The sequence below is a fragment of the Dysidea avara genome, chromosome 11, assembly GCF_963678975.1.
Source record: "Dysidea avara chromosome 11, odDysAvar1.4, whole genome shotgun sequence".
Classification (NCBI taxonomy): domain Eukaryota; kingdom Metazoa; phylum Porifera; class Demospongiae; order Dictyoceratida; family Dysideidae; genus Dysidea; species Dysidea avara.
In genome coordinates this window covers 18,235,196-18,260,587 of record NC_089282.1, presented here as the reverse complement: position 1 = coordinate 18,260,587, position 25,392 = coordinate 18,235,196, and the positions used below count along the sequence as shown (strand labels likewise).

At 37.0% G+C, this 25,392-nt stretch overlaps 3 protein-coding genes across 4 annotated transcripts in view; 1 reads left to right on the top strand and 2 right to left on the bottom strand.

Annotated features, from left to right (window-relative positions):
- The window catches only part of LOC136239451 (uncharacterized), a 54,971-nt gene extending 45,265 nt beyond the window's left edge, over positions 1 to 9,706 (top strand). The window contains exons 4-6 of the mRNA XM_066030190.1: positions 1,743 to 2,455; positions 4,357 to 4,396; positions 7,708 to 9,706. Coding sequence (XP_065886262.1) covers positions 1,743 to 2,455; positions 4,357 to 4,396; positions 7,708 to 9,476 — 2,522 coding nt within the window. The 3' untranslated portion in view covers positions 9,477 to 9,706. The remainder of the gene's footprint in view (positions 1 to 1,742; positions 2,456 to 4,356; positions 4,397 to 7,707) is intronic.
- A 5,758-nt stretch (positions 9,707 to 15,464) lies between these two features.
- Positions 15,465 to 17,194, bottom strand: LOC136239281 (uncharacterized). Its single transcript, XM_066030009.1, has 4 exons — positions 17,069 to 17,194; positions 16,760 to 17,002; positions 15,998 to 16,057; positions 15,465 to 15,941 (listed from the first exon to the last, which is right to left on the bottom strand). The coding sequence occupies exons 1-4, from the start codon at positions 17,115 to 17,117 to the stop codon at positions 15,658 to 15,660; spliced, it is 636 nt and encodes a 211-aa protein (XP_065886081.1). The 5' UTR covers positions 17,118 to 17,194; the 3' UTR covers positions 15,465 to 15,657.
- A 667-nt stretch (positions 17,195 to 17,861) lies between these two features.
- On the bottom strand, positions 17,862 to 22,740 carry LOC136238882 (uncharacterized). 2 transcript variants are annotated; one of them, XM_066029514.1, is made up of 20 exons: positions 22,065 to 22,740; positions 21,837 to 21,998; positions 21,630 to 21,771; positions 21,306 to 21,409; positions 21,113 to 21,244; positions 20,643 to 21,015; positions 20,368 to 20,594; positions 20,219 to 20,306; positions 19,984 to 20,094; positions 19,760 to 19,921; positions 19,560 to 19,708; positions 19,407 to 19,502; positions 19,162 to 19,278; positions 18,983 to 19,108; positions 18,815 to 18,883; positions 18,677 to 18,762; positions 18,464 to 18,590; positions 18,307 to 18,415; positions 18,157 to 18,230; positions 17,862 to 18,107 (listed from the first exon to the last, which is right to left on the bottom strand). In XM_066029514.1, exons 1-20 carry the CDS (start codon positions 22,272 to 22,274, stop codon positions 17,973 to 17,975), a joined length of 2,799 nt encoding a protein of 932 aa, XP_065885586.1. In that variant the 5' UTR covers positions 22,275 to 22,740; the 3' UTR covers positions 17,862 to 17,972. The 2 variants fall into 2 exon arrangements, with proteins under 2 accessions (XP_065885586.1, XP_065885585.1); XM_066029513.1 differs by having other exon boundaries at positions 19,162 to 19,284; positions 22,065 to 22,601.
- Between the last annotated feature and the right edge of the window lie 2,652 nt (positions 22,741 to 25,392).

Sequence of the window (25,392 nt, the reverse complement as noted above, 5' to 3'; positions counted from 1 at the left end):
CAGTGGCAGAGCCTGAATAGAGCAACACTTGTAAGTAAAGCCAGGACCACCCGTCAGCTGGCTATGCACTACACAGAAGTGTATAACAAAACATGGTTCAGGTGACTGACTGCCAAGACCACCCATCTATGGTCACAACTGATTGTACAATACATAACAGCAGACTGCCTGCTACCACTGGACACTGACCATGCCACCTGTCATGCTCAACATTAGCTTTTCTACACTCTGTACTCCTGGCCCGCTATCAGGATAGCTGAAGTTGCACTTTTTCTTTATACATATTTGAAGCACATTGAGACAAAGAGCAGGTTAACCTTTTTGCTTCCACTTAGTTCATTAAGCCCAGAAAAAACAGGTCACGTGACCTTCCTAGCTGTCGCCTAATAGTGCAGCCACCCGCTGCTAAATATTGCTTCTTAAAAAATTATTATTATTTGCTATCTATGGTGACCGACATGTATGAAACTATGAAAAAAGAAAATACCTGATCTTGCTTCTACTGTCGAAGGAACTCCAGGGTCAGTAGGAGGGTTGCGGAGAATGTCGGCAACAACTCCAGCAATCAAATTAATGTCTTCGGGTGCCAGGCATGTAGTAGGAACGGCTGGTCGCTCGGCATCTGGACTATCACTAGTACTCGGTCTGCTACCTTCGTCACTGGCCATTCTTGGTAGAAACTCAGGTATAACTGAAACTTAGTTGATCTAGTTTTTAACATTCACAATATAGAAGAAAATTCTGCTGCAAGCTTGCTGCTCAGCTCAACAAAGACTGTGCTGGCTGTTTTGCTCTGCGATATTTATAGGCCAGCCCTGGAATGCGTACTAGAATGTGTTTTTGTTGACAGACCCGTATGCTTAATTGACATTGCATTGTTGCCCCTGCTAAGATATCCTTAGGACCGAGTATCCCAACAATGTGCAGACCTCAACCTGTTAGTTTAAACTTGTAATAATGCTGCAACAATAGAGATCATCACCTGAGATGCAAATTTTAACTCTATTCATAGCTACCTTCGGCCATGATACAGAAATATATTTGTGCATCAGGTGTGATGATCCCTTGCCTAGTACTTTGTTTATAAATTTCCTGTATGCACATTTATCAAAGGACAGAAGTACTACAAGCATATATAAAATGTTGTTAGCTAATCACATATCTTGAAATTTCACATGATCCTTAATAGCTACAATACAAAAACTAGCAAACAGTGAGGGGCTCATCAGATATATAGATTGTACTTCGTATAAGCATTAAGTTTGTTTTGTAAAAAAACCTCTAGATTTTGAGGCAAAAATTATATAGCTAAATGTGATGCTTTAGCACTGACCACGTATGTATATTCTTGTGAACGAAACAATTGTGTCACACTCTGTTACTTTGTTTGCACATTTTATTTCATCCCAAAATTTTGGTTGATTTCTAACGGTACTTAGTCACTTCTGACCTTCTCTGCACGTACAGTATTTAAAGAATCCTTATCTACTTTACTATTATAATTGTATATTTGTACATTAGTGTGTTACCCTTATACCTGAAAGTAATTATAGCCATGCAGTATGAGAGGAAGCATAAAATATGTATCCATGTAAAAACAGCCAAGCTGTATAAAAAGGGTGTGGCTTTCAAAAGCCTGGGTGAAAAAGGTGTGACATTAAAGTTTGCAGCCATAAAATGATGTTAATGATAATATATTTTAATAATTGCGAAAGATTCATTTCTCATTCCATATTATTCAGGTGATGATCAGCTACCAGAAGAACAAACTGAAACAGAAACACTGTTACGCTTCAAAGCTCGGTCTATTTCAACATTTACAGGAAAATATGCAAAAATTGTAGACCAAATAAAGCAAATTATTGATAAGCAAGAAATTGATATTGAAAGTCTCATCCTAAACTTGTGTGCTTGCGATACTGAAAAACGGACAATATTTTCCACTGATGAAGCATTTGTTAAAGTAAAAAATACAGTACAACTATTCCTTGAGATCATGAAGTACTGCAGCTTGTATGACTATGAGTTGCTACTGGCATTTGTGGAGTCTGTTGATTGTGATGAAGCTATGAAGTTATTAGATGATTTTGCTGAGAAACTGAAGAATTCAATTTTGCAAACACTCGATTTGCTGCCTGAGTTAAAAGACCCTAAGATTTTACCTGGAACACATAAATTAATCATCAAATACACTGGAGGAAAATGCACACTAGAGAATACAAAATTTATCCGAAATGTTTTATATGAGTGTTTTAACCTTAAAAGAGTATCAATCACATTTATAGGTGCAGAGGAAGGCTGTGTAGCTTTTATATTTCAAATCTCAAGTGCAGTGAAATCTTATTTGCTACAGTACAAGGTTACTACTGAGGATTTTGCTGTACTAGCTAAGCACAACATTACACATGTAGTAATTGATGATCAAGTTCTGAAAGTGTCAGTACAGGACCAGAAGGCAAGTGATATTTACAAATCTGACAGTAACCATAAGTAGATCAGTATTAGACTAACTCTAGTTTAGGAATGAAAACAAAGAGGTTGCATGTATGTGTCATGCTTACAATAGTGGCATGAATCAGTGGTGTAGCCAAGGGTGGGCCTGGATGGGCATGCAAATTTTCCTACGAAAGCAGTGCCTGCATTTCTAGCAAGAGACAAGTAGTACATACCTTGACAGTGCAATTCGATTTTTTTTTGTTTTTAATCAGTGGCTGATATTGCTGTAAGTTCAATCATTTCATCACATGATCTGAGTAGTTTCAGTGCTTTCTATTTAATGCACAGTATCATGTGATCCAAATTTTAGGTAGGTAAGAAAGGAACACGAGAAGGGAAGGAATCCGGTCTGTTTTTCACATCCGGAATACTGAGTTGTAACAGCACAGATTCTTTTGTTGGCAGGGTTAAGTGACCTAAAGTGATAGATGAAAATTAAATTCTCATGGCAAACAATCGTTTGGAGATGAAAAATTACAATTGGTGGCTGAATCAAAGCCATACAATTATCTCAAGAGTTGAGTATATAGAGTTGCGTGCAAGTATAGACGAGTTTTAAAAGAACAAGACAATTAAGGTACCAGTTTTCATTTGTAGCTTCTATATCATTCATGCAGTAGCATCAAGTTAGATCTAGACTAGTAAAATAAGCTGCAGGAACAGAAGCATAGCATATTATTAACTAGCTAGATACATTTTGAACCAGTAAATGTATGTAGAGTCCACTAAGGATGGACTTGAATTTTGTGCTTGTTGTTGTAAGGGGTGAAATGTGTGGGTGTGTGTGTCCACCCATCCCCAAAGGCCTGGCTACGCCACTGGTATGAATTCTCTCCAAATATTATAGTGCCATTAAAATCATAAGAATATTTTACATGGCAAAATTCCTGTACAGAGAAAGTATTCTAATACCAAATATAGCTTTAAAATATTCACAGTAGCATCAATGAACATTGAATTTTTAATAAATAGCTTAAATGTGGCATTTTGTCAGCTGCCTTCATGTGAGGAAATCACAATGAAGTGTTACTTTTTTTACACTGAAATTTTCCTTACATGCACCTGCACAGTGAAGGAGAGTGAATATTGTCATTTATAGCACTACAAAGTACCAAGCATGGTGATTCCGCCCCTTTGCTATTTATTGGAAGAGATGGCTTGATTCAAGGTCCAGCTGTTACAAACAGAGAGATTGAGATACTCTAATAAAGCAGTCGTCACCCTAATACAACAAACAGTGTGGTACATACTGAGTTGACAATATTACAGCATACTAACTATTCACAAGGTACTTAATTTTTAAGATTGGTTGGATCTGTGGATGGCTATATAGCGTAAGTTACCAATTATCGTCATGAACTTTCGGAACTTAGTGCATTTCGCACCCTTCATCAATATTCAAACATTTTTCATTCCACTGCCTTCCAAATCTGCGGGATTTTGATTTGTATGACGTCATTCAACATCGTTTCCGTTGGGCGTCAATGAATGTGAGGCAATTGTAAGTAAGTGTTTATCGTCATCGTGCATGTATTATCGGTTCCTGTACATTTCTCAGCATCAATTATCAGCACTTCAGCTACATTTGGGCCTGCTGATCCTACCAAGCACGAATGGTCACTTTGGTGTCCATATAGGGTCATAGCCATGGCACCAAGGAATCTAAAAATCCACGCAAAATTGGGATTTTTGCAAAAAAAAAAACATGGGCGATCCCTATTATGAATCTACTATCGTGGTCCATGATATAGTGTGGCATATGTGATTGCTTAGTGTACAATGACTAACCACTTATATGGTTACTCATAAAATATACAACAGAAATAAATGCTTTTCTGTGTATATGCATAGGATGAATAGGATGAAGTGTTTATGTGGTCAAAACAGGATACAAACTCAAGTAAGTGCACATTTACATACATTATAATACAGTAAAGTAGTTCAGGTGTCATATTTATAAACTCTTGGTCATAAGGATTTGCACTTTCCCACAAACCAGCTTCACGATGCCTTCTTAAAAGGTGAAAGCCAAACAGGTATAAAAAGATGTTAAAGATATGTACTATCCAAACCAAAACAGCCAAGCTGTAAAAAAAGTGCGGCCCCCAAAAAGGCCAGGGTGAAAAATAGATGTGAAGTCAAAAGTGGCAGGCAAGAAATGGCTGTGATGGTAGGTTAATGGCAAAATTTTAATAATGACAATTCAGGTGAATTTGCGTTGCCTCCTCCAAGTTTCACTAGGATTTGGCACCAAATTCACCTGAATTGTCGTAATTAAAATTTTTGCCATTAACCTACTGTCACAGCCATTTCTTGGCCCGCCACCTTGGATTTCACATCTTTTTTCACCCAGGAATTTTTGTAGGCCACACCCTTCTTTTACAGCTTGGCTGTTTTTGATTAAATTATTATTAAGTGTAATTACATGATCTAATAAAACAAATTCTAGTGGTAATATAATGCTTTTGCTTCATAAGGCTTCTCATTAGATGGGTTTCCTATATACCGCCACCTTGGCTTCTAAACAGCCAGCACAGATGAGCTTGTCTAATGATATTAACTGAAAACCTTATATCAATGGAAAGTTTATTCATTGGGCTGTTTAGACAAGTATCATACAGTACGGTAGTACTGTATAATAGGGATCATGGAGATTTGGGTTTTCATAGCCAAAATTTCACCCAAAAACCAGCTTCACAACTCCATCCTGGCACCTTGGCAGTATTGGTTAGGGATAACCAAGCCCAACAGTGCCTTCAGTGTGATCCTAAAGGCTTCCAATAAATTGTTCCAATTTTTAAAAAAAATTATTCAATAGAATTTTCTACTGATTAACTGCCTGCCTGGCTGCCTGATGCCTTCAGGCAAGCATAATTTGATAATGGCTTAGGCTATGGGCTTGATTTTTTCACTGTTTGACATCACTTCATCCTGAGACATGCCTTTTGGCATACCGCATTACGTACTATGACACATCATGGACTTACCTTTGTCCTCCTTTGTGTCCCATTTATTTTTGCTGACAGCCCAAGGTGTCAATTCATGGTAGCACAATGCATGGCTTCCCTACAGTACGTTTGTAAACGGGAATCATCCGTACTTTCCATGGTGACTGGACTGATTTCAGAGACGATTCTAGCACTGTTCTTCGTTTGTAACGCTGTGTAACGGGCTGAACATAGCTGAAAGCAAAGCATAATGGCCACTGAACTTTTGAGGCAGTAATTGATAGTTGGGGGCACGCGAATCATATTTTCGTGGTGACTGGATTGTTGCAGAGGCACTTCTACTGTTTTTTGTCTGTAGCACTGTGTAATGGGCTGAACATAGCTTAAAGCGAAGCATAATGGCCGCTGCACTTTCGAAGCAGTTTCTGATTGCTGGGACGCGCATTCAGATGAAAACATTAATTCTGGTGCCATCCTTTCTTTTGATGTGGTATGCATGGGTTCACCAATCATAGTAATGTTACAAAAAAAAGCAAAAAAAAACAAGTTTAAGGAAAAATTAAAAAATTTAAGTTCTACAGACTGAATTAGGGATTAAATGTTCACTAGTATATCTGCAGGTGTAGGCAACCTCCCTTGTTTCCCTACCTTTTTTTTTTCTATGATCCCTAATTGAACTTAAAATTTTAATTTTTTCTTAAACTTGTCAACAATTGTTGTAACAACAATTGCTCGCTTGCTATGATGCCACAAAGAATGGTGAGTGTATTTCCTGTTACAATTTCCAGTCAATTACATCAGTTGTCAGGCCATGTAGCAGAATTTATATTGGGCTAGGAGGGAGACAATTAAGTTATTTGTTTTTGGTCTGTGGTAACCACAAAGGTATGGCCAAGATGTACTCTGAGGTTAACAGTTTACTATGCTGTGCCAGCCTACTTGCCTCAGTCACCTGTATTGCAGTAGTAAAATGTATTTATAACCTGATTGCATAGGCGGCGGAAAGGGGGGGGCTAGGGGGCTAAAGCCCCCCCTAGGTACACCAAAATTATCTTTCTTGGAGTGGGGCTGAAAACCGCGATAAAGATCAAGATACTCTAATAGAGCAGTCACTCTAATAAAGTAGTCAGTGTGTAGCGAGCTATGAAAGGATTTTATGTAGTTTATCAGCTAGAAATGGTAGCTGGTGAGGTGGAAAGCTCTTGTGAGTTGGTTGTGACTTTTTTTTTTTTTTTTTTTTTTTGGTCTCACCTTACCAAACTATAGAAATAAGTCTGGGTCAGCTCAGCGGAGCCCCCCCTCATATCAACTACTTCCTCCGCCACTGCCTGATTGTCAGTAGTACATGTACTTTTACTTGTGGTTTTCATGATCACTTGTACAACCAGTTTATATTTTAAGCTAGATTGAACAAGAAATCGGTGCATCTCTTATGTTCATACACTGTATTAGGGATAAAGCCAGTACAAATATATTCTTAACAAAGGTAGCATAAGCAAAGTTTGACCACATAATCTATGTAGAAGGCCTTGACAGAAGTCCTTATGACTTGTAATAGAATCAATTCCATATAAGCTCTTTTATGTGACCAGTAGTCACCCTTTAAAATACTGTAGTATCAGTGTGAGTGGTTGAGTAGTAATCAGACATGGGTGGCCCCAAAAACAAACATCTACTGTAACTTGGTAGAAACACAGGAAAAGAGAAACAACAAAAGTTAAAATGTCCGGTCAAATTGCTTGATGTCCACTCGGGGCATGTTTGAAAAGTTATTCACACACTGTGTTATTTCACACGCATTGCATCGATAGCCATTTATATAAATGTTTGACTCACATGAGCTTTATTTGGCATGATTTGTTGTCGAATGGAGAATTGAATGGTCATTACCAGGACTCCATAGGACATACTGTGAAGAAGTTATCAAGCGTTTTCTGAAGGTATATAATGAGTTTTTTTCATGTTTTGTGACAGCTTGTGTTCACAGCGAGTTTTGGCCTTGTGCTTTCACCAAAGGGTAAAACCCTAGGTACTATATTATTCTTATTACATCAAGGATAGAATGATGCAAACTGCATAGCCTTATGACCTACCGTATGGAAGTCACAGCGCTTTGTTTACAGTCACACATTATGGGCAAAATATTGGCCTATGCATTTTCAGTGCACTTTTATTAATAATTGCGTGTAGCTTTAAGGGTTATATCTATTACACTAGTATTTTATACTACGTATGTATTGTTGTTGTGCCTGTCATACTGTAGCAATATTACCTCCACATGAAGTTGACCTCTACAAACCTAAGGCAGTTGCAAACTTTTCAAAACATATGACCATTGAATCAGCTTTGACCAGAACGACATCACAAATTAAAAGGATTTTAGAGTTGAGGAAGTTTGAAGATTTACGTAGAGCTTACATAGAGAGGATCAAAGAAAGCAATTTGCCAGGGGCCTTAGTAGTTAAAATACAAAAGACAAATTCACTGAATGAGATGTTGAATGAACTTTCTCAGTCTCCATACTGGAACTGTTTTGATACAAAACTTCTCCAGGCTCTTGTGAGTGCATCAGGATCAGCTGAGGCTAAAGAATGGTTGGAGAGTTTCAAAGAAATTTTTTATGCTGAAAAAATTACCAAATTTATTCCTTATGTAAGCCGTAAGCCATTCAGGGAATCAATTGACTTGAAGGAGAAGTTTGACAAAGATCCTAAAGATCTGACTGTTTCAGAATTGCTACAACACAAACTTAAATTAGTGAAAGCACTAGATATAGATGAAGATGAACCAGTATTAAGTTGTATTAAAACAGGTTGTGTTGAACTGACATGGCAGATACCACAAGAACTGGTTTACCAAGCATATACTTCAATGAAGAGGAAACATGATGAGTTGTCATCATTAGCTGTCAAGTCCCTGGTCTTTGAGGAAGCAGACAAATATGCAGGCCTTCCTATTTTGTGGCGTGGACAAGAGGTTGTGGAAGTTGGTCCTATTGAGCCATTACCAGAACATGTTAGACAAGAACCATACTCTTTACAACAAGGATTTCAATGGATTACACTGAATAGCAGTAATACTGAGGAGGTGGTGAAGTTTAGGAGTATTCATGGTGAGGCACGAAGAGACACTGTGATGTTTGGTAATATTCTGGTTAGGATGCCTGATTTACATGTAGACACTACAAATTATTACCTTTATAGATTTTCACATCCCCACACAAGGAGTGAGTGGCAATTTGGTATCAGAACAACTGATGGTAAACTAGTAGGTGTAGTATTGGCTCCTCCAGCTGTTTGTTTGAGTATTGGAGGAGTATCAGTAATGTGTGTTGTTCCAGATATTTTTGTTCATAAGAAGTATCGAAACAAACGATTGTGGCATATATTATTTAAGGAACTTCAAAGAAGGGCTAATTTAAATAAAATTAGTCAATTTATTCTGTCTATTACAACTGGTTTACTCAAGCCTATAACTACAAAAACTGTTAGGAGATATCATTTCACCCTTCCCACAATGCATCGACTCTCCAACTCCCCCAAAACACCTGGTTGGAGGAAAATGACATCAGAAGATGTTCCTAGTGCATTAGCTCTTGTCAACAAATATTCATCGCAGTTTGAGATCAAACGAGTCTTTACAAGTGAAGAAGAATTTTCTCATCTTTTTCTGTGTCCAGCTGTACCAAATTATGTGTTCACTTATGTAGTGGAAAATGAAAGTAAAGTTACCGACTTTGTCAGCTACTATATTTTTGAAACAATTCGGGATGATATTAATGAAAAATTTGCTGGTATCAGTGCTGTTGTGTCCACGCAATCTCAGTTCCAAGGCCTCATTAGAGATGCTTTTGTGTGTGCAATAGAAGGTGGTGCTCAAGAGGTGCTAATTAGCCAATTTATCGAAGATGATGTGTTATCATCACTTGCTGCCTATGCTCAATTATCATCTCATCATCAATTATCTCTTCATTACCTGTACAACTACAAATACCACAGTCTTTGTGAAAGGGATTGTTTTTTGTTGTTTTAAATGTTTTAATTATTGGTACTATGAATAGAAACCTACAATACACATACACTGTTAATGTATGCATAATTCAGTGTTGTAATTTACACATGTCTTAACACATTATATTGTTCTGGTTATCTTGTAATAGATGACCACACTTGTTTTGTAATATACTTACTAACACTTGTATTTACATGTATTCTTGTTGTACTGAGTGATTCCAGACTTCCACAGGTTTTGCATAATTTGTTTTTTTCTGTGAATCTTCCGTTGGAGAGTTGGCACACTGCTGTATGAGTAATTGATCAAACATGGGGGTGAGGGTGCACGTACTTTTGGACCATTCGATCAAATGCACAATAACCAAAATGGAAAAGAATAAGTGCTTGGCAAATTTAATTGTACACTCTTTGTTCGTTCTACCCAATTTCACTCCCCTGGCAGTCAAACAATTTATACAATTGAAATTCACCAACTCCAATGTACAAAGATCAAAATGGAAAGAATATATGCATGCCAAGAGTTTATTATCTATTTTGGTGAATGGCCTGCCCCACACACATATACACAGCAGTGTGCCCTAGATCCACCTATGCCTACTCTTGAGATTTTTGCCCAACTGGTCAAGTACAAACTCTTGGAACCTTTAAACTCATTGATCAATATATCTGATAGCCTAAAATTTAAACAATACAGGTACTTAACTCATTTTAGGCTTTTCTGACCAAATATGTCACCATAAAACCAGCCTCACAATACCTTCATGGTGCCTTGGCAGTATTGATTAGGTATAGTCAAGAGTATTAATGGGGGAGGAAGAGTGTTGAACTTTGCTATAGCTAGGCTGTGAAAATGAACCCATAAAGTAACCTGCACAACTTTCTCATCTCATAAAGCTGACCGCTGTTGATTGCCCAAATTTAACATATGTTACTAGTAGTTCAAAGCAGGTGGCCTACATGGAGTTACAATGGCTGAAACCCATCTAGACATATCAGTTTTGCCAGCAAAACTGTCGAGGTAAGGGTTGGCGACCTTGACAAATTACGTATCGTGTAGTATCTATTACAATGAATAATGATCATTTAATAAAGAGTGTACTCAGTTAGCTAAAGCAGTGGTGTTTTGAGGTGTACACTTACTTGTATGTGTGTAGAGTGGACACACAGTTTCACACCCACATACTCCTGGTTGGGCAGCATGTACCATGATTTGCTTTTTTCATGAAAATTTTTTACATAAGATCAAACTACTCTAATAGAGCAGTCATTCACATTTTTACATGAAATTTTTTTATCACGGTTTTCACACTTCTTGGCAACTTGAGGAGGTTGTTAAAAAATGGTGGATGCCAACCATGCACTCTACTCAGAGTCAATTTTTTTGCACGAAAATAAAGTGAGGTATTTTCTACCCAAGTCATATATATATAGTTCTCAATTTTCCCAGGAGTGAGATTAATGTGCAGACGAGCTCTACTGCCATACATCCCATGCAAGATTAACCACAACATGTAGATGTAGATAATTTCCCTTGTTTTGATATTTCTTTCATATTGGAATATTCAGTGAACTTCCTAATTTTCCATGTAAGGTGGAAAATTAGGAAGTAAAGGTGGTAAAGTTTATAATTATATGGCTTGAGCAGTTAATCAAGAAATGTGCTGCTTGTGAAATAGAACATTTTGTAGCAGATAAGCAAATAATTATGTAACACTTTGACACCTCAGATCAAAGGAATTCCACAGGATACATTTGCCATGTACAGTAGAACTTTAGTTATCCGGATTCTTGGTTAACCAAACTATGGAAATGACTGCTCTATTAGGGTATTTGAAAATACTGATAACTTTTAAAATTTTTCTTTATGCTATTTTAAGTTATTTATACACAGTTTCAATCATAGATATGGACTTTTCAGGCTATGGACCACCCCTGGTCCCAAGGGGTTCAGATAACTGAGGTTAAACTGTATATCTCACATCTAAATGTACATAGCTACACCGGTGTACATTGAAATGTATCCTGCAAAGTAGTTACACTTATAAAAGTGCTAATTTTGTTGCTTGATTGCCACAATCTATTTGGAAATGGTTCACTTTTTGATAGTTGGGTTGGACCAGGACACTGTTGACACAAAAATCTATAACGTAGATTACAATGCTGCCACCCAAATTTTTGACTAGTAGATTTCAAAGCATCAGTTAAAGCATTCTGGACTTCATGATGAACATTGCTATGGTAACTAAATAGGTAAGTTTTAATTAGGAATCCATCAGTGGGCATGGTTTTACAGAACAATAAAATACCTCATCTTTATCTATAACTTGTAACTCTATAATATATAAGAAATTCTGTCTATTACAGACAAGTATAAGTATAATGATAAGTATTAATACAAAGTGTTATTGCCATATCGATACACAATTTCATTGTCATTGGTGCCATATAGTTCCCAGCTAGAATTGTTCTGCAATAGCTGAACTATTAGAAAGCAGAAAAATCCATGAGGAATAGCACCAAAAGTAACAGGTATTAAAAGAGATTCAACTTTTGCTAAATCTTTTCCATCACACTAAAACATACTTGTTTCTCATAGATACATTGTTGTTGTTCCTCAATATTATCTGTACAAGTAGGTAGAATACATGGCATGAAATATTCCTTGTTATCAATTGGTGCTACGATTTTTAAATATACTAAAATGATTCTTTTGAATGTCTAGATTAATATCTTGTAACATTTTAGTATTAAAAATACCACTGTATTGTGTGTTGGAGAACATTATAGAGTACATGGACATAGTACTGATTCAAACTGTCAAGCTTACTCTATACATACAATGGAACCTCTCTTATCCAGGCAGTCTGGTACCTACTACAGCCCTTATCTCAGTAATGTCCATGACCAAGTAATACATGCAAGTAACTGTTTTTTTCAAATGCAACTTGCTATCAATTGCAATTTGTACTATACAGTATAGTGGGTAGATGTGGAAGTCACATTCATGGTTGTCCCCTGGGATGCAAAATGTTTTATCACCTAGCAACCAAGTGGTAGTTATTGTCAGTCAAATGAACAACCATAGACGATTCTAAGGGGGGCTAGGGGGCATGCCCCTCCCCCTGCTGAAAGATAACTTTTAAAATTCTTGGAGAAAAGTTGCTGCAGTATAGAATGGCATTGTTATTTTTAGCATTTTCCATGTTTTTAGCATAAATTTTAGGCTGTTTTCACACCTTTAAATTGCAAAAAATCCTGCAGCTTCTGGGGGTTGCACCCCCAGATCCCCCTGAAATTCTGCTTTATACTACAACCAATCAACAATAGTTATGCTGTTTCCAACTTGGCCCCCTGCAGGTCAGGTCTAAAATCACCACTGTGAACAACCCACCTAATAGGTAAGCAGCAACCTGCAGGCTTCCTCCTTGTGTTCATTATGGTCGACAGACTATAACTACCTTTAATTTGGGATGTCTGGACAATGGAGGTGCCTGGATAATAGTTTAGAAAAGGGAGTTTCCTACTGTAGTGAATTAAATTTAGAGAGAGGATTAATTGGGGATGGATTATGGATGCTTAATCTTATAGAGAGAAAATATTTGTCAATGAGAATCAAATAATGCATTTTTTGACATGATCAGGATATGCATTTATATATTCTTTTGCTGTCACCGATATAATAATGATCTTTATCGACACCACCAAGAGAAAGGATCAAACCACAGTTCTGCTAGAATCGCTTTAAATATGCACATATATTGCATCAACTCCTTTTCTTTATACCTGTAGAGTTGTCTCTGTATGACAACAGTAATATTTAGACTGTCACGCAGTTATGATCCTAGAATTGAGATGCAAGGATACAGTATAAAATCTTAAAATCAATATGGCAAGTGTTTTACAAAGATCATGCAAATGAATAATTTGTGCTTACGTAATGTTTAAGACATTACAAAACTTATTGTAGTGCTTGAAATGTATCCTATTGTGCCAGTATATACTACAAGTTGTGAATATAAAGACATGATCACTTGCGGATTGGCTGGTGGGAGCAGTCTGATGATCACCTATTACCAGAACCAGTTAGATTTTAATAGCCATGCAAGATTCTACAGATGCTATATACAATGCATGGGTCATTTCTGATCATAATGCACACGATATACTTCTGGTGTACAAGAAGGCATAATAGTATACCTTATACTTTATTACCACAGCTGAGTGGATACACTGAGGTTTTAGTTCCTTGTCTGCTGTGCATAATATGATCAGGGAACAATTTTGTGTGTATGGCTCTCTGAATATTGTGAGTTCTATAATATTATGCAAATTGCATTGACCAGGGTTAAGTAAGTATAGCTCTGGGAAGTTTCTTTCAATTGGTTGTAGGTATATAGTTTGACAGTTGAAGCGCTACTGTTTTAGGTGGTGACAGACAGCATACTCAAATGACTACAGTAAACTTATTACCAGAGCAACTCAGTATAGGTATATAAAGCTTCAAAAAAGATTGTTGACTCATGTACTCATATTATCGAAATCTATCATCATGAATGTTTAGTTGACTTCTAATTACTCATGTGGTAATGATATTGCCAGTCAATGTTGCAGATACATGCATGTGGTAGCTAGCTAAATGCTTGAGCACACATGATTATGATTTAAAAGGTGATGAATAACCTCAGAACTGAAAAACACAATTATGGCAAACACTAAAATAGTTCCTTGGTCATCTTTGAGGCACATATAACTAGGGAGTTCTGATAATTGTTTACTATGTAGATGCAAGTTAAAAAAACACCAGATAATTAATGCTGACAGGTTTTCTATTAAGGATCACACTGGCTGTTACCAGATAATATTTGAAAAATTCTAGTGCCTGATGACTTGAAGTCCATGATAGTATTAATTTTATTATGCAAATGCGAAGGATTCCACTAAAGTTTATTCAGCAATATGTGTATGTGGTAAAGGTACTAGAGTTCCATAATCTAGGCAATATCAATGATATCAGGACAGAATACTTGTAGGTAGCCATATTACAGAACATTACTGGATCTTGAGATTGTGATGGCTAAAAGTGAAATTCTGGATTGTTTTCAGATGGTAGATAAGTGTGCTGTTGAAAGATATTAAAGAACATGTTTATATAAAATTGTTTCCTAGTGATTCCCATTGTAATTTTATTTAACGTCTCCTTTACACTGGCATCATTATGTGTATGTTTTATACTGTATGCGTATTTCTTACCATACGCGTATGGTAAATACCATATGTGTGTTGTATGTACTGTGGTATAATATACATGTATGGTACATACCATACACGTACGGTTGTACCATATAAGATTATGCATACAGTTGTACCATATGCGTATGGTATGAAATACATATTTGGTATAGAATATATACACTCCTTTTACGTATCATCACTGTACTTTCTCTATCTTTCTCAATCATGTTTCTGTTACCTGTGTGGACTCCATGCAGACTGTATAGCTGCATACTCAAGTTTAGGTTGTACCAAGCTAAGGCAGGTTCTCTCTCTTAACTGGATGAAGTTATCATGTAACACTTCAACAAAGCTATAGTGTCTGCATGGTTGGCTTTGCAAGTAATAGACAGAATGCGTGCATGTCATTTTAAGTTGTTCTGAATTGTGACACCCAAATATTTGGAATGTTCAACAAAAGATATGCTAAATGGTTGCGTATTCTGGGTATCTATAGGATGTGAGGCATTTATAACAAATCATCATAGCTACATTCAATCTCATCAGCCTCTTTTGCTGCCAATCCTGCATGTAGAGGACTTAATTAAGTTTTTTTGTAACTTATTCACATGATCTTGTGTGTGTGTGTATAGTCTTGTACAATATACAGTGGTCAGAACAATGTCATTATGTATGAAGGTGCAAGCAGTTTTGGGTGGTTTAAATAGGTACTTCCATTTAAAATTGTTAGACCAAAAGTGTTAAAAAAATTTCCAAAAATAAAGAGGGGTTCCATAGTGGGATTCCTCTTATAATTACAAGTGTTCTATAATTTTATAATAAATAAATTTACCTCTAGCAATAATCCATACAGAACTATTGTACTGTACATGATATGCAAGTTACATGAAGCTGGTTTAAAATTCTGTAAGGAAGTACAAGCCAACTTGTGTGAATTGTAATTGTAGTGACAGCACACTTGAGATGTTTCAGTTTAATCCCAGTTCCTTTTCAATGTACTCAGTAGCTGCAGTCAAATTGTCAATCTCTTTCAATGTTGTAACCAGTGTGCCCCAGGTCTTGGGTCCCACGCCATGATTTGAAGAAATCCAACTCCTCAATAATTCATCACAGCACTTATCACAATCCCTCCCAAATTTTTCCTCTATTCTTTCAATAGTGCTAATGTCATACTCAAGAAAATCAGCTACATCTTTCCAATGTGCAGCTATCTTAGGAATGACAATTTTCTTCATTTGTTTCATTGTAGGTTCTATCAGTAGTAATTAATGCATAGCTATATAGCTATGCAGTTACACTTAATCTTACTTTGAGCAGGTATTGGTGGTGAGATTGTTATGCTAACATGCCTTGACTGGGTAGACACACCTAAGAAAGAGAGAAAAAAGCATGTACATGCATATTCTTATTTAGAGTTTTTAAAATATTTATATCTGCATACTAATTGTGGCTATATAGTCTCGTGTAACCAGACTGCTTTATTTTCCTGTCCTATCCTTGCATGCACAAACGAAAAAAGTGGACTGGTTAGTCCTGCCCTAGGTGGTGTGCTAATAATACAGTAGCTGCTGTTTATAGGGGTTGATCATGATTGTGAGGCAGCTACAGTGTCTCTATCTGGGACGATGACTACGATTTAAAATCATGGCTGCACATGTGATTATGAAGACAAGTACATAACTGAAGAATTACACACTATATTATTAGCATACTAAAGTATAGAGAATAGTTGGCCAAGCTGTTAACAATGAGTACACAGGAAGCCTTATTCGACTGAAAGACCGGTTAGGTTGAACGACGTTCTATTGTCAGTAGTCATTCTAAAATATCAACAAAAACAAAGAAATTTTATGTACCTATAGCTATGACACAAACATCATGCTGAACTTTAGAGTTGCCTAAGAATGTGAGTCAGTGACAGCATATAGCTACTGTAACTAATGCTATATATAGCTATATGCTGTGAACCAGATTTGGCAATTGGTAGTACGCAAATTTTGTAGCTATGTACACGGTTATGGCTGATGTTCTGCATGCTTTATGTCAGTGTGACACACAAACTATAATTACCTCTAACTGGAACACCAGAGTCAATGGCAGAAAACAATTTCTCCCATGTAGCTGTGGTCTCCACCCTCAACCACTCTGAAAACATCTCATTGCAACATTCTTTGATTCTGTGTGGGTGGTCCTGCTTTATAAACCTCAGTTTAGCATCACTCAGACCCAGCTCTACTCCTATTTCCCTCCAGCCTGCAGCATATTGTGGTGTGACGTACTGCTGGAGCTCCTGTTGTGTTGGAGTAGTCGATACTGTTGATAAATTTTGCAGTGGAAAAATCACAATCTCTAGACCTATATATGTAGCCTAGCCCTAACCTTCATTAGGATTTCTAAACTGTTTCAATTCTTGGTCAGCAGTAGCCATGAGTTTCAAACTCGGAGTGTGACGTGGGCGAACACAAAGCAATGCGTGGAGCGCTGTTAAATATAATATGTCTTAGCCGTCGATATTAGACTAGCCTACCAGTTGCTTTCTGTCAACGCACCGATGGTCCGGGCAAAAACGGTCCGGCCGGACCATTTATGCTGTCATAAATGGTCCGGCCGGACCATTTGTGCATGCATAACTGGTCCCCCCGGACCATACATGTCTGTGCAAAAATGGTCCGGCCTGAACATAAATGGTCCGCCTCCAGTCTTTCATTAGCCGGCCATAACGGCACTCCCTACCTCAAGTATTCCGCCACTGTGCCACCAGGGATCCCTCTGCCACCGTAACTAAGCGTCCACAAACGCATACCTGATGCCGTGGCTTTGCTACAAGAAAGCTATATCAATACCAGTACCTGGACTGAGCATAATATAGCCGACCCTATAGTAGAACGTCTCTTTGCTAGCATAAACAACTATGGTGTACTATACTGTAGTTTCTATTCCAGAACAATTCGTGATTAGAATAATTACACTGTTAATTCGAGTGGATGACTCCTGTGCCAACTTGCATGAAGATCATACAAATCATAGCTACATGTATGAGATTCATACAAGTTGCCACAGGTGTTATCTACAGTGTATGAAGTTCATATTTTCGAATTAACATGCAGTGTAGCTATATTCTGGCACAGCTAATAATAATTAACTGTAGCTATGTTAGGTATAGTTACTCATATCTTGCTACGTAGCTAATTCTGTTACAATTTTCCACAGGTGAATTTTGCTATTAAAATAAGATTATAATGCTAAAGCACTGTAGCTATAAAGATACATGGCATGGTTGCAATTATTCAAAGTCATTAATCTGGTGAATGTCCTGGGAGCATTCGTGGCATGAAAAAGTTTTTACATTCTTGGCCTCTTCAGGCTTCAGGTTGGTACAGATGATGTGTGACCATTGCTTACATTTATCACATCGTACCTGTAAAAATACATTAAAATGTGCATATATTATTGTGTATTAGTCTTACCCAATCAACATATTGTGGATGACTTATACTTTGTTCCCCTGCACCACACATTATACACCTTTCGGTCATATCAACTATAGAATGTGTATATCAAATACCATAATGCAGGCACATTCGTTTGTAGCTAGAGGTCATTATGTACTATAGTACCTGAGTATGAAAGCAATGCAACACCTATATCAATCCGTGCTTGTGTAGTATTCATTCTGCACAGGCTATTTTCTTCAATGCTTCCTGATAGAAACAGCTGCTCAGCCATCTAACAAAAAACTATAATGCTATACTTATAATGATTGTATGATTATACCTTCATGCAGTATACACCACAGTTGGAGGTATCATACTGAATCTTTCTCTTCAGCTGCTTCAACTCAAACTTAGTGATGTCTAAATGGTCCTTTCCTAATATTTCACCCCTTCTCTTGAAGTAATTCCTGTATAAACAGGTGTTCAGCAATTGAAGTCACATTTTCAAGTAACGTGTATGCCAAAAAACTTATTTGCCATGTAACTAACTAACTTTACAGCAGCAAATGCACCACGGCTTGACCGTGAAGGTCCATAGGGATCAAGATAATAAAAGCTTTTCTGCTCCAAGTCCATAGCCTAAAAACATAATAGCGTAACAGATGACAATGTTACTGATGAGCAGACTTACAATGAGAATCCAATGGTTACTACCTTGGTTGTAGCATCCTCCAATGTACTTATACGTGCTCAATGATTCCTAGCAACCAAGGGAACAACTCTCATTGCAATAATTATACATAGCTTAATTACTTTGTTATTGTGTGCAAAATGTTACTAACCGTCATTGTAACTGTACCTTAGACAATAGGTGTGAATGCTTCCCAGCAGAGGTATGGCTGAGTATGCAAGATAGTGTCTGAGAAATCATGGCAAAAGTATTTCCTTGGATATTTGATAACAGTTCAAGGTATGTATGGATTATCTTTGGAATTTAATACATTTAAATAAGCACATACATGTCAGACATTAATGAACCTCATCATTTACATCTTGATTTGGTTTTAGGCTGTGGAAACTTCCGTGGTGAACTGCATTTCTACCTATCCTTGCTTTAACAACATGACATGGTTTTCCATTCCAAATCTTAGTAAGCTGTTTCTTGAGGAATAAAACACATGATAATATTTTGTGCATACATACATAACATATATTCATTATACATGTGCTCCATGTAGCATAATGTATAGCTGTATAACTACTGTATAGCATTGTTATTATACCTCTGCATTATTAGTGGATCCTGTATCCATCTCACAGTCATTCTTATGAATCTCCTTCACTGGATCACTCTTTACCTTCTTGCAAGCACTCTCATTCTGTACAATGTGCCACATGTAGCAGCACCATTATGCAGATGAATATGCCAAACTTACAGTTTTAAAAACATCTTTCAGCAATTTGCGCTTCCTCTGTGGTTTCACAAGATCAGGACAATTCTTATCAGGACTAGAAAACTGCAGTAATCTTTTACATTTAGTAACTCCTTTAGGCGAATCAAAAATTGCATCTACAATTCTATTCTCTGTAATTTGTGATGAATCAAAATAATACAGAAATTTGTTGAAACACCTACCAGGTGATTTAGGTGTAGCACTAAGCTGTGTATCTCCTTTCTTAGTCCCACAAATTGGTGAAATTCGAGTGCCACTTGGAAGTAGTTCAGGAACAAACTCTTCCATACAAAGAGGTGTGCTAGCTTGAATTATACTGTTAACTTCCTGGCTATCCTGTACAACTAAATGAAATAAGTACGATGTGCACACCTTGAAGTATAATTCAATAAATATACACATATACCATCAGAGTGCTCCTTGCTTATTCCTTGGCTTAATGAAGGAAGTGGCACAGGTGAATTAGAATTTCTTGCAGTACTGTCAGATTCCATTTGTTGATCTTGCAGTCGGTTTACTACAAACAAATAACTTATAAATTTATCTATACACATAATTTATGCAGATACACACAATTATGCATACAGTATTAGTAAGACAGGGTGTACATCCTTAACTGAATGTATTATATAAATAAATACCTTCACAATCCTTAAATTTTTGATTTTTGCTTGATGAATCGGAATATGATGTACCAGAACTGGTAGATGCATCTACTGCAGTTGGACTCTAAACATAAACAGAAGAGGTAACCAAGGTAGAAGTAATGTCAAATATTCAGTTAACTTACTTTAGGAGGTATTGGCTGTATTGGAGACATATAAGGCTTGAGACGAGTGCCATGCACTCTTTCAATGACCTTTTCAGGATTTTCAACTCCTTTTAAACTGTAGAGACCTTTTCCTAGTGATTTTACAATTTCATAAGGACCAAGCCATCTGTAATCCAGTTTTCCTCCCTTCCTTTTCTTCCTTTTATTATCTCTAATAAGCATTTTGGCTCCTACAGCATAAGCTCCTACATAAAGAAATTGAACTGGCGTATCTTTAGATATATATTACATACCTGGCTTATAGTTTCTCTTATCATACTGTTCTTTTTGTCTTTGTTGTGCTTTCAGAATGTTAGCCTTTGCAGCATTAAGTGTTGCTTGCTTAGCATGATGAAGCTCATTAAGTAGAGAAGGATTTTCTGCTTTGCAAAAATCCGTTAACAATACATCAGGATCTTTCTTTTCGGTATTAATGTCAACCGGTAGCACTGGCTTTCGTGCAAACATGAGTTCAAATGGTGAGTATTGTGTAGATTCTTGTTTGGAGGTATTATAGCTATAAACACATGTATCCAAAAAGTCTTCCCATTGCTCTTTCTTATGATCAATAAATTTCACAATCATGTTCTGTAGTGTCTGGTTAAATTGTTCAACCAAGCCATTGGCCTAAGGGAAATATATATACTTAATCGACAATCTGTATATGATATAATAACAATGTAGTTGTATAATTGCTACGGACACCAATGCAAGAAAATTATACCTGCGGATGATAAGCAGTTGTTAATCTGTGATCAATCTGGAGCAATGACATCATTCGTTTATCAAGGTGGTTGTTAAATTCTGTTCCCTGATCTGTTGTGATGACTCTAGGAATTCCCATCCTCATGAAAATCTATAATAAAACACAGATCTATAAATAGATATCATTTACATAAAGCTACGTATATAGATACCTTAAATAGAGAATTAGCTACTTGAAATGCACTTTTGTCCGGGGTAGCTATGGCCTCTGCCCACTTTGTGAAGTAGTCAATAACTGTTAAAATATAGCGATTTCCTGCAAAAAATGTGTGCAATTTTTACAGAATAAATAATAATAATTGATGCTGATTCATGCATGCACTGTGAAAAGTAAGTGCATGGTGATACCTGTGACAAGTGAATGCCAATAGCTATATTATATTTTAGTGATGGTCACTATATTAATATAATATGTTTGCCACAGATCTCACCATTAATCTTTACAGAGCCATTGCATGCTTTTACTGTATACATACCTGCTGGAGACTGATATGCAATTGGGCCAACAAAATCTACGCCTAGATGATACCAGGGAGCCTTGACTGGTACAGGATTCAGTGCAGGGGCAATAGTTTCTAGCTTTCTGTTCACATGCTGGCAAATATCACATCGTTGCACCTATGCATTCCGTACAAGATATGGCATCACATTTGTATTACATGCTCATGCAGAGCGCATCTTACAATTTCTTTAGCATCCTTAGATACCCCTTTCCACATAAACCTCTCAGTAATTCTTGCCAGTGTCTTCCTGTATCCAAGATGGCCAGAGGTCTGATCTCCATGACAAGCTTGTACAATCCTAAGCTGTTCCTTTCTTTCTCTAATGTATCGAACTTGTTGCACCTGAACATGCAAATTAAGAAATGATATGGCTACATATACATGCATGTATGTGCACTATAGCCACACCTCATCCTTTCCTTTATGTTTTTTTCTAAACACCAATTCTCCATCAACCACACAAAAGTTTGCTGCCTTTCTTCTTACAATTCGCTTCTGATTTTGAGTAAGGCCTTCTCTATACTGCTTCCTTGTCACATAAACATAAACATCTTCTAGTGTGTCAGTTTCCAATTCGTCCTCGAAATGGTTATCCTCCTTATCAGTATTATGAGCCATCACTGGAAGCAAGCAACTTGCGCCACTTCAAGTTGCAGATTATTCACTCTAAACTTGATCTCTGAGCCTTTCGTGTTCGTTAGAGCTAGTATATAGTCCTGCTGTAGCTGCAGTATAGCCGCGGATCCTCAGTCAGTAAATTGAACTCCGGCACGCGACTGCGTCGTATCGAATCTTGCTCCTTAGCCGGATATGCTGTATAAGCTAACTACCAGACTCCCTATACCAACAAGATACGGCCGCAACAACCAGTTATACAGTCTATACACTCCAACTCTGTCTGCTATTTGAGCTAACTAAGCAGTACTGAGATATTTATTGGATTTAGTTTATGTCAGCATGCTGAGAGATTTTGCGAGATTTCTTTGAAGGCACCGCTTCAAAGAGATGAGGCTAACCTATATTTGGTGTATATAGCTATTCTTGTCGACTGTACGGTGGCAAATAGTCGTTGCAGTTTAGTTTGGTAACCCGGACCATTTATGTTCGAGTAGGACCATTTATGTCGTCATAGATGGCCCGGCCGGACCATTTATGTCGAACATATTTGGTCCGGCCGGACCGTTTATGCACCTGGACCAAATATTTTGTTACATTTCACTTGTGATTAATCATCAATGTACGAGCCACACCCTTTAAATTACGGCGTGAGCTAGCGCGAAAAGTTTGGACCCCGTATTAGTTTCTCCCCCAAGATTTATATCCCACTGCAAAAACAATGTGGATCCGTGCTATATACAGATGCACTACAATCATGCAAGTAGCTAGTATAATATAACCAAGGCGCGCTGCTATGATTGTATGCATGAGGTACTTTTAGTAGACTGTAGGAGATGTATACAACGTAACCATAACTTAATTTGGTGTAGCGGTTACTATAGTACAACCACGTGCACCATATACGATTAGCCAGTCACAGTCACTAGTTTTCTTTAGCCTCGAAGGCATTTCAGCTTGATTTTAATTGGCTGTGGAGCTTGTGCCCAGTCCACTCTCTATCTTCTTCCCTTCACTGCTCCATAGTAACCTCCATAATTATGCATTCTCTTTTGGTAGTCAATAATTATACACTATATAATAATAAATATCCATTAAATGTTAGGTTATCTGCTAATTATAAATAGCTATCAAGGTGTAAATACATAGATAGGCAACTGCTACTTTGATTACATAGCTATTTGGAAAATTGGTATACTCACTGTAAAAACTGAAGTGTCCACAGGACACCAAAATGTCCCAACACAGGTGGTATTGGTGTCCATGTTGGGACAATTTGTTGTCTGGAGGATACTTCAGTTTTTACAGTGTTATAGGTACAATAATTTTTTTAATGTTTCACTGAAATAACAGCATAGATGTGGCAATTAATTGAAGAGCAGTATACATGATTGGGTTAGTAAACATATATAGTCATGTGCCATCAATCATGTTCTTACTGCCGAGCAAAGATACTTGAACATGATCATAAATTGAAAGTACATTGGCCAAGACAAAGTTGTAAACTTGATTTGTACATTAATTTCGTGTTGTTAGTTGAACAAGATAACTTGCACACATATAGCTTTACGCAGTGCAGTGCTTACATAGCTTCAGTAATAATAGCATTTCCATACATGGCCTGACTTGAATTGTGCAGAAATATATGGATGTAATTATAAAAGCAGTTCACTGCAAAACACTTGAAAAAACCAACTTCTTTATTAGAACAACTGACTGTTCTATTAGAGTATTTCTATATCTTTCTGCAGACAAAATATAATAAGAAAAATCAATAGGGGCTCCAGTCCCCTTGTCCCCAGGGATGCTATACCTATGTATCTGAGACCAGCCAATTATATACTTACTTTTAATTTTACCAATTATGCTATGCTGTTATACTTAAACCTCATTCTGTTGCCTCAGCCTTCTTCATATTTTTTGAATGGATAATGGTTTATTATAGCATGCACCTACTGAATAAAATGCTGTAAGAAATGTGTTGACATACATATATTAATTTGATGAATTTAGCTGTTATAGACAGGCCAGTTTTACACTACAATAATTCTTTCGAGTGCATATGCGTAAAATCTGCTGCTGATGGAATCAAACTGTCCTTTGTGCCACCAAGGGCCACTGGGTCATCAAGCTAGAGTACTGCCATTGAGCTACTAAACTTGGTGCACATGATATCCTTGGAGTCCAAGCAAAACCTGAGTGCTGCCATATCCACTATTCCAAGAGGAGAACTTATATTAGTTTGTTGATTACCACATACATGTAGTGTCTGTTACGCAAGAATAATTATTGGTGATATATATAGCTGCTGAAAAACATATCTATAGGACATTTTATACTATGTTCTACTATCAAAAGATTAACTAACTGCTCTTTCATTATGTGTTGCCTTCAACTAGACCATTATCTTTCTTTTGTGTGATTGTGGGAAAGTACAAGTAGTGGTCTGTATAATATATTACTAGGGCCCAAACGAACTTGATTGTCAGGGTTCGAACATTCATCAACTAAAGTTCACGAATCTTTCAAACTTTTAAATGGGCCTGGTTCCTCTTTACAAATTATAAATCACAGCATATTAAATGTTAAATGCATGTCTCAAAAGTTTGCAACACGCACATACAGTTGTACTGACTCAACAGTTTTACTGAGAAAACTTGAAATTGAATACCACAAGTAAAAATGCTTGTGGTTACTAGGTTTAAATACATTTTACTACTGCTATATGAAGTTGGGACAAGTGACTGGCACCACATAGAACCTTAAAACCTCATAGAGGCATGGCCTGTGACCACCAGTAAACCATCAACACATAACTTAATTAAATGCCAAATACCATATGTCTAGCTTCGCCCACATCATTATGGAACACAGCAAGATGGATAGCTTAACTGTATCACTATCTAATTAGTGGCTATAGTTCAAACTGTTCAACCCGCATTCGAATGTTCGTTTGTTCGAACAAACGAACGGACCTTCGAATTCACCTAAGTTTGTTTGGGCCCTATAATAGATAGCTGCATGGCTACATGAGAGAAGTAGACTATAAAGTATATCTACACATTACTTTTTTCCATGACACAGACAAATGTTTACAGTGTAGTAGATCTATATACCTACT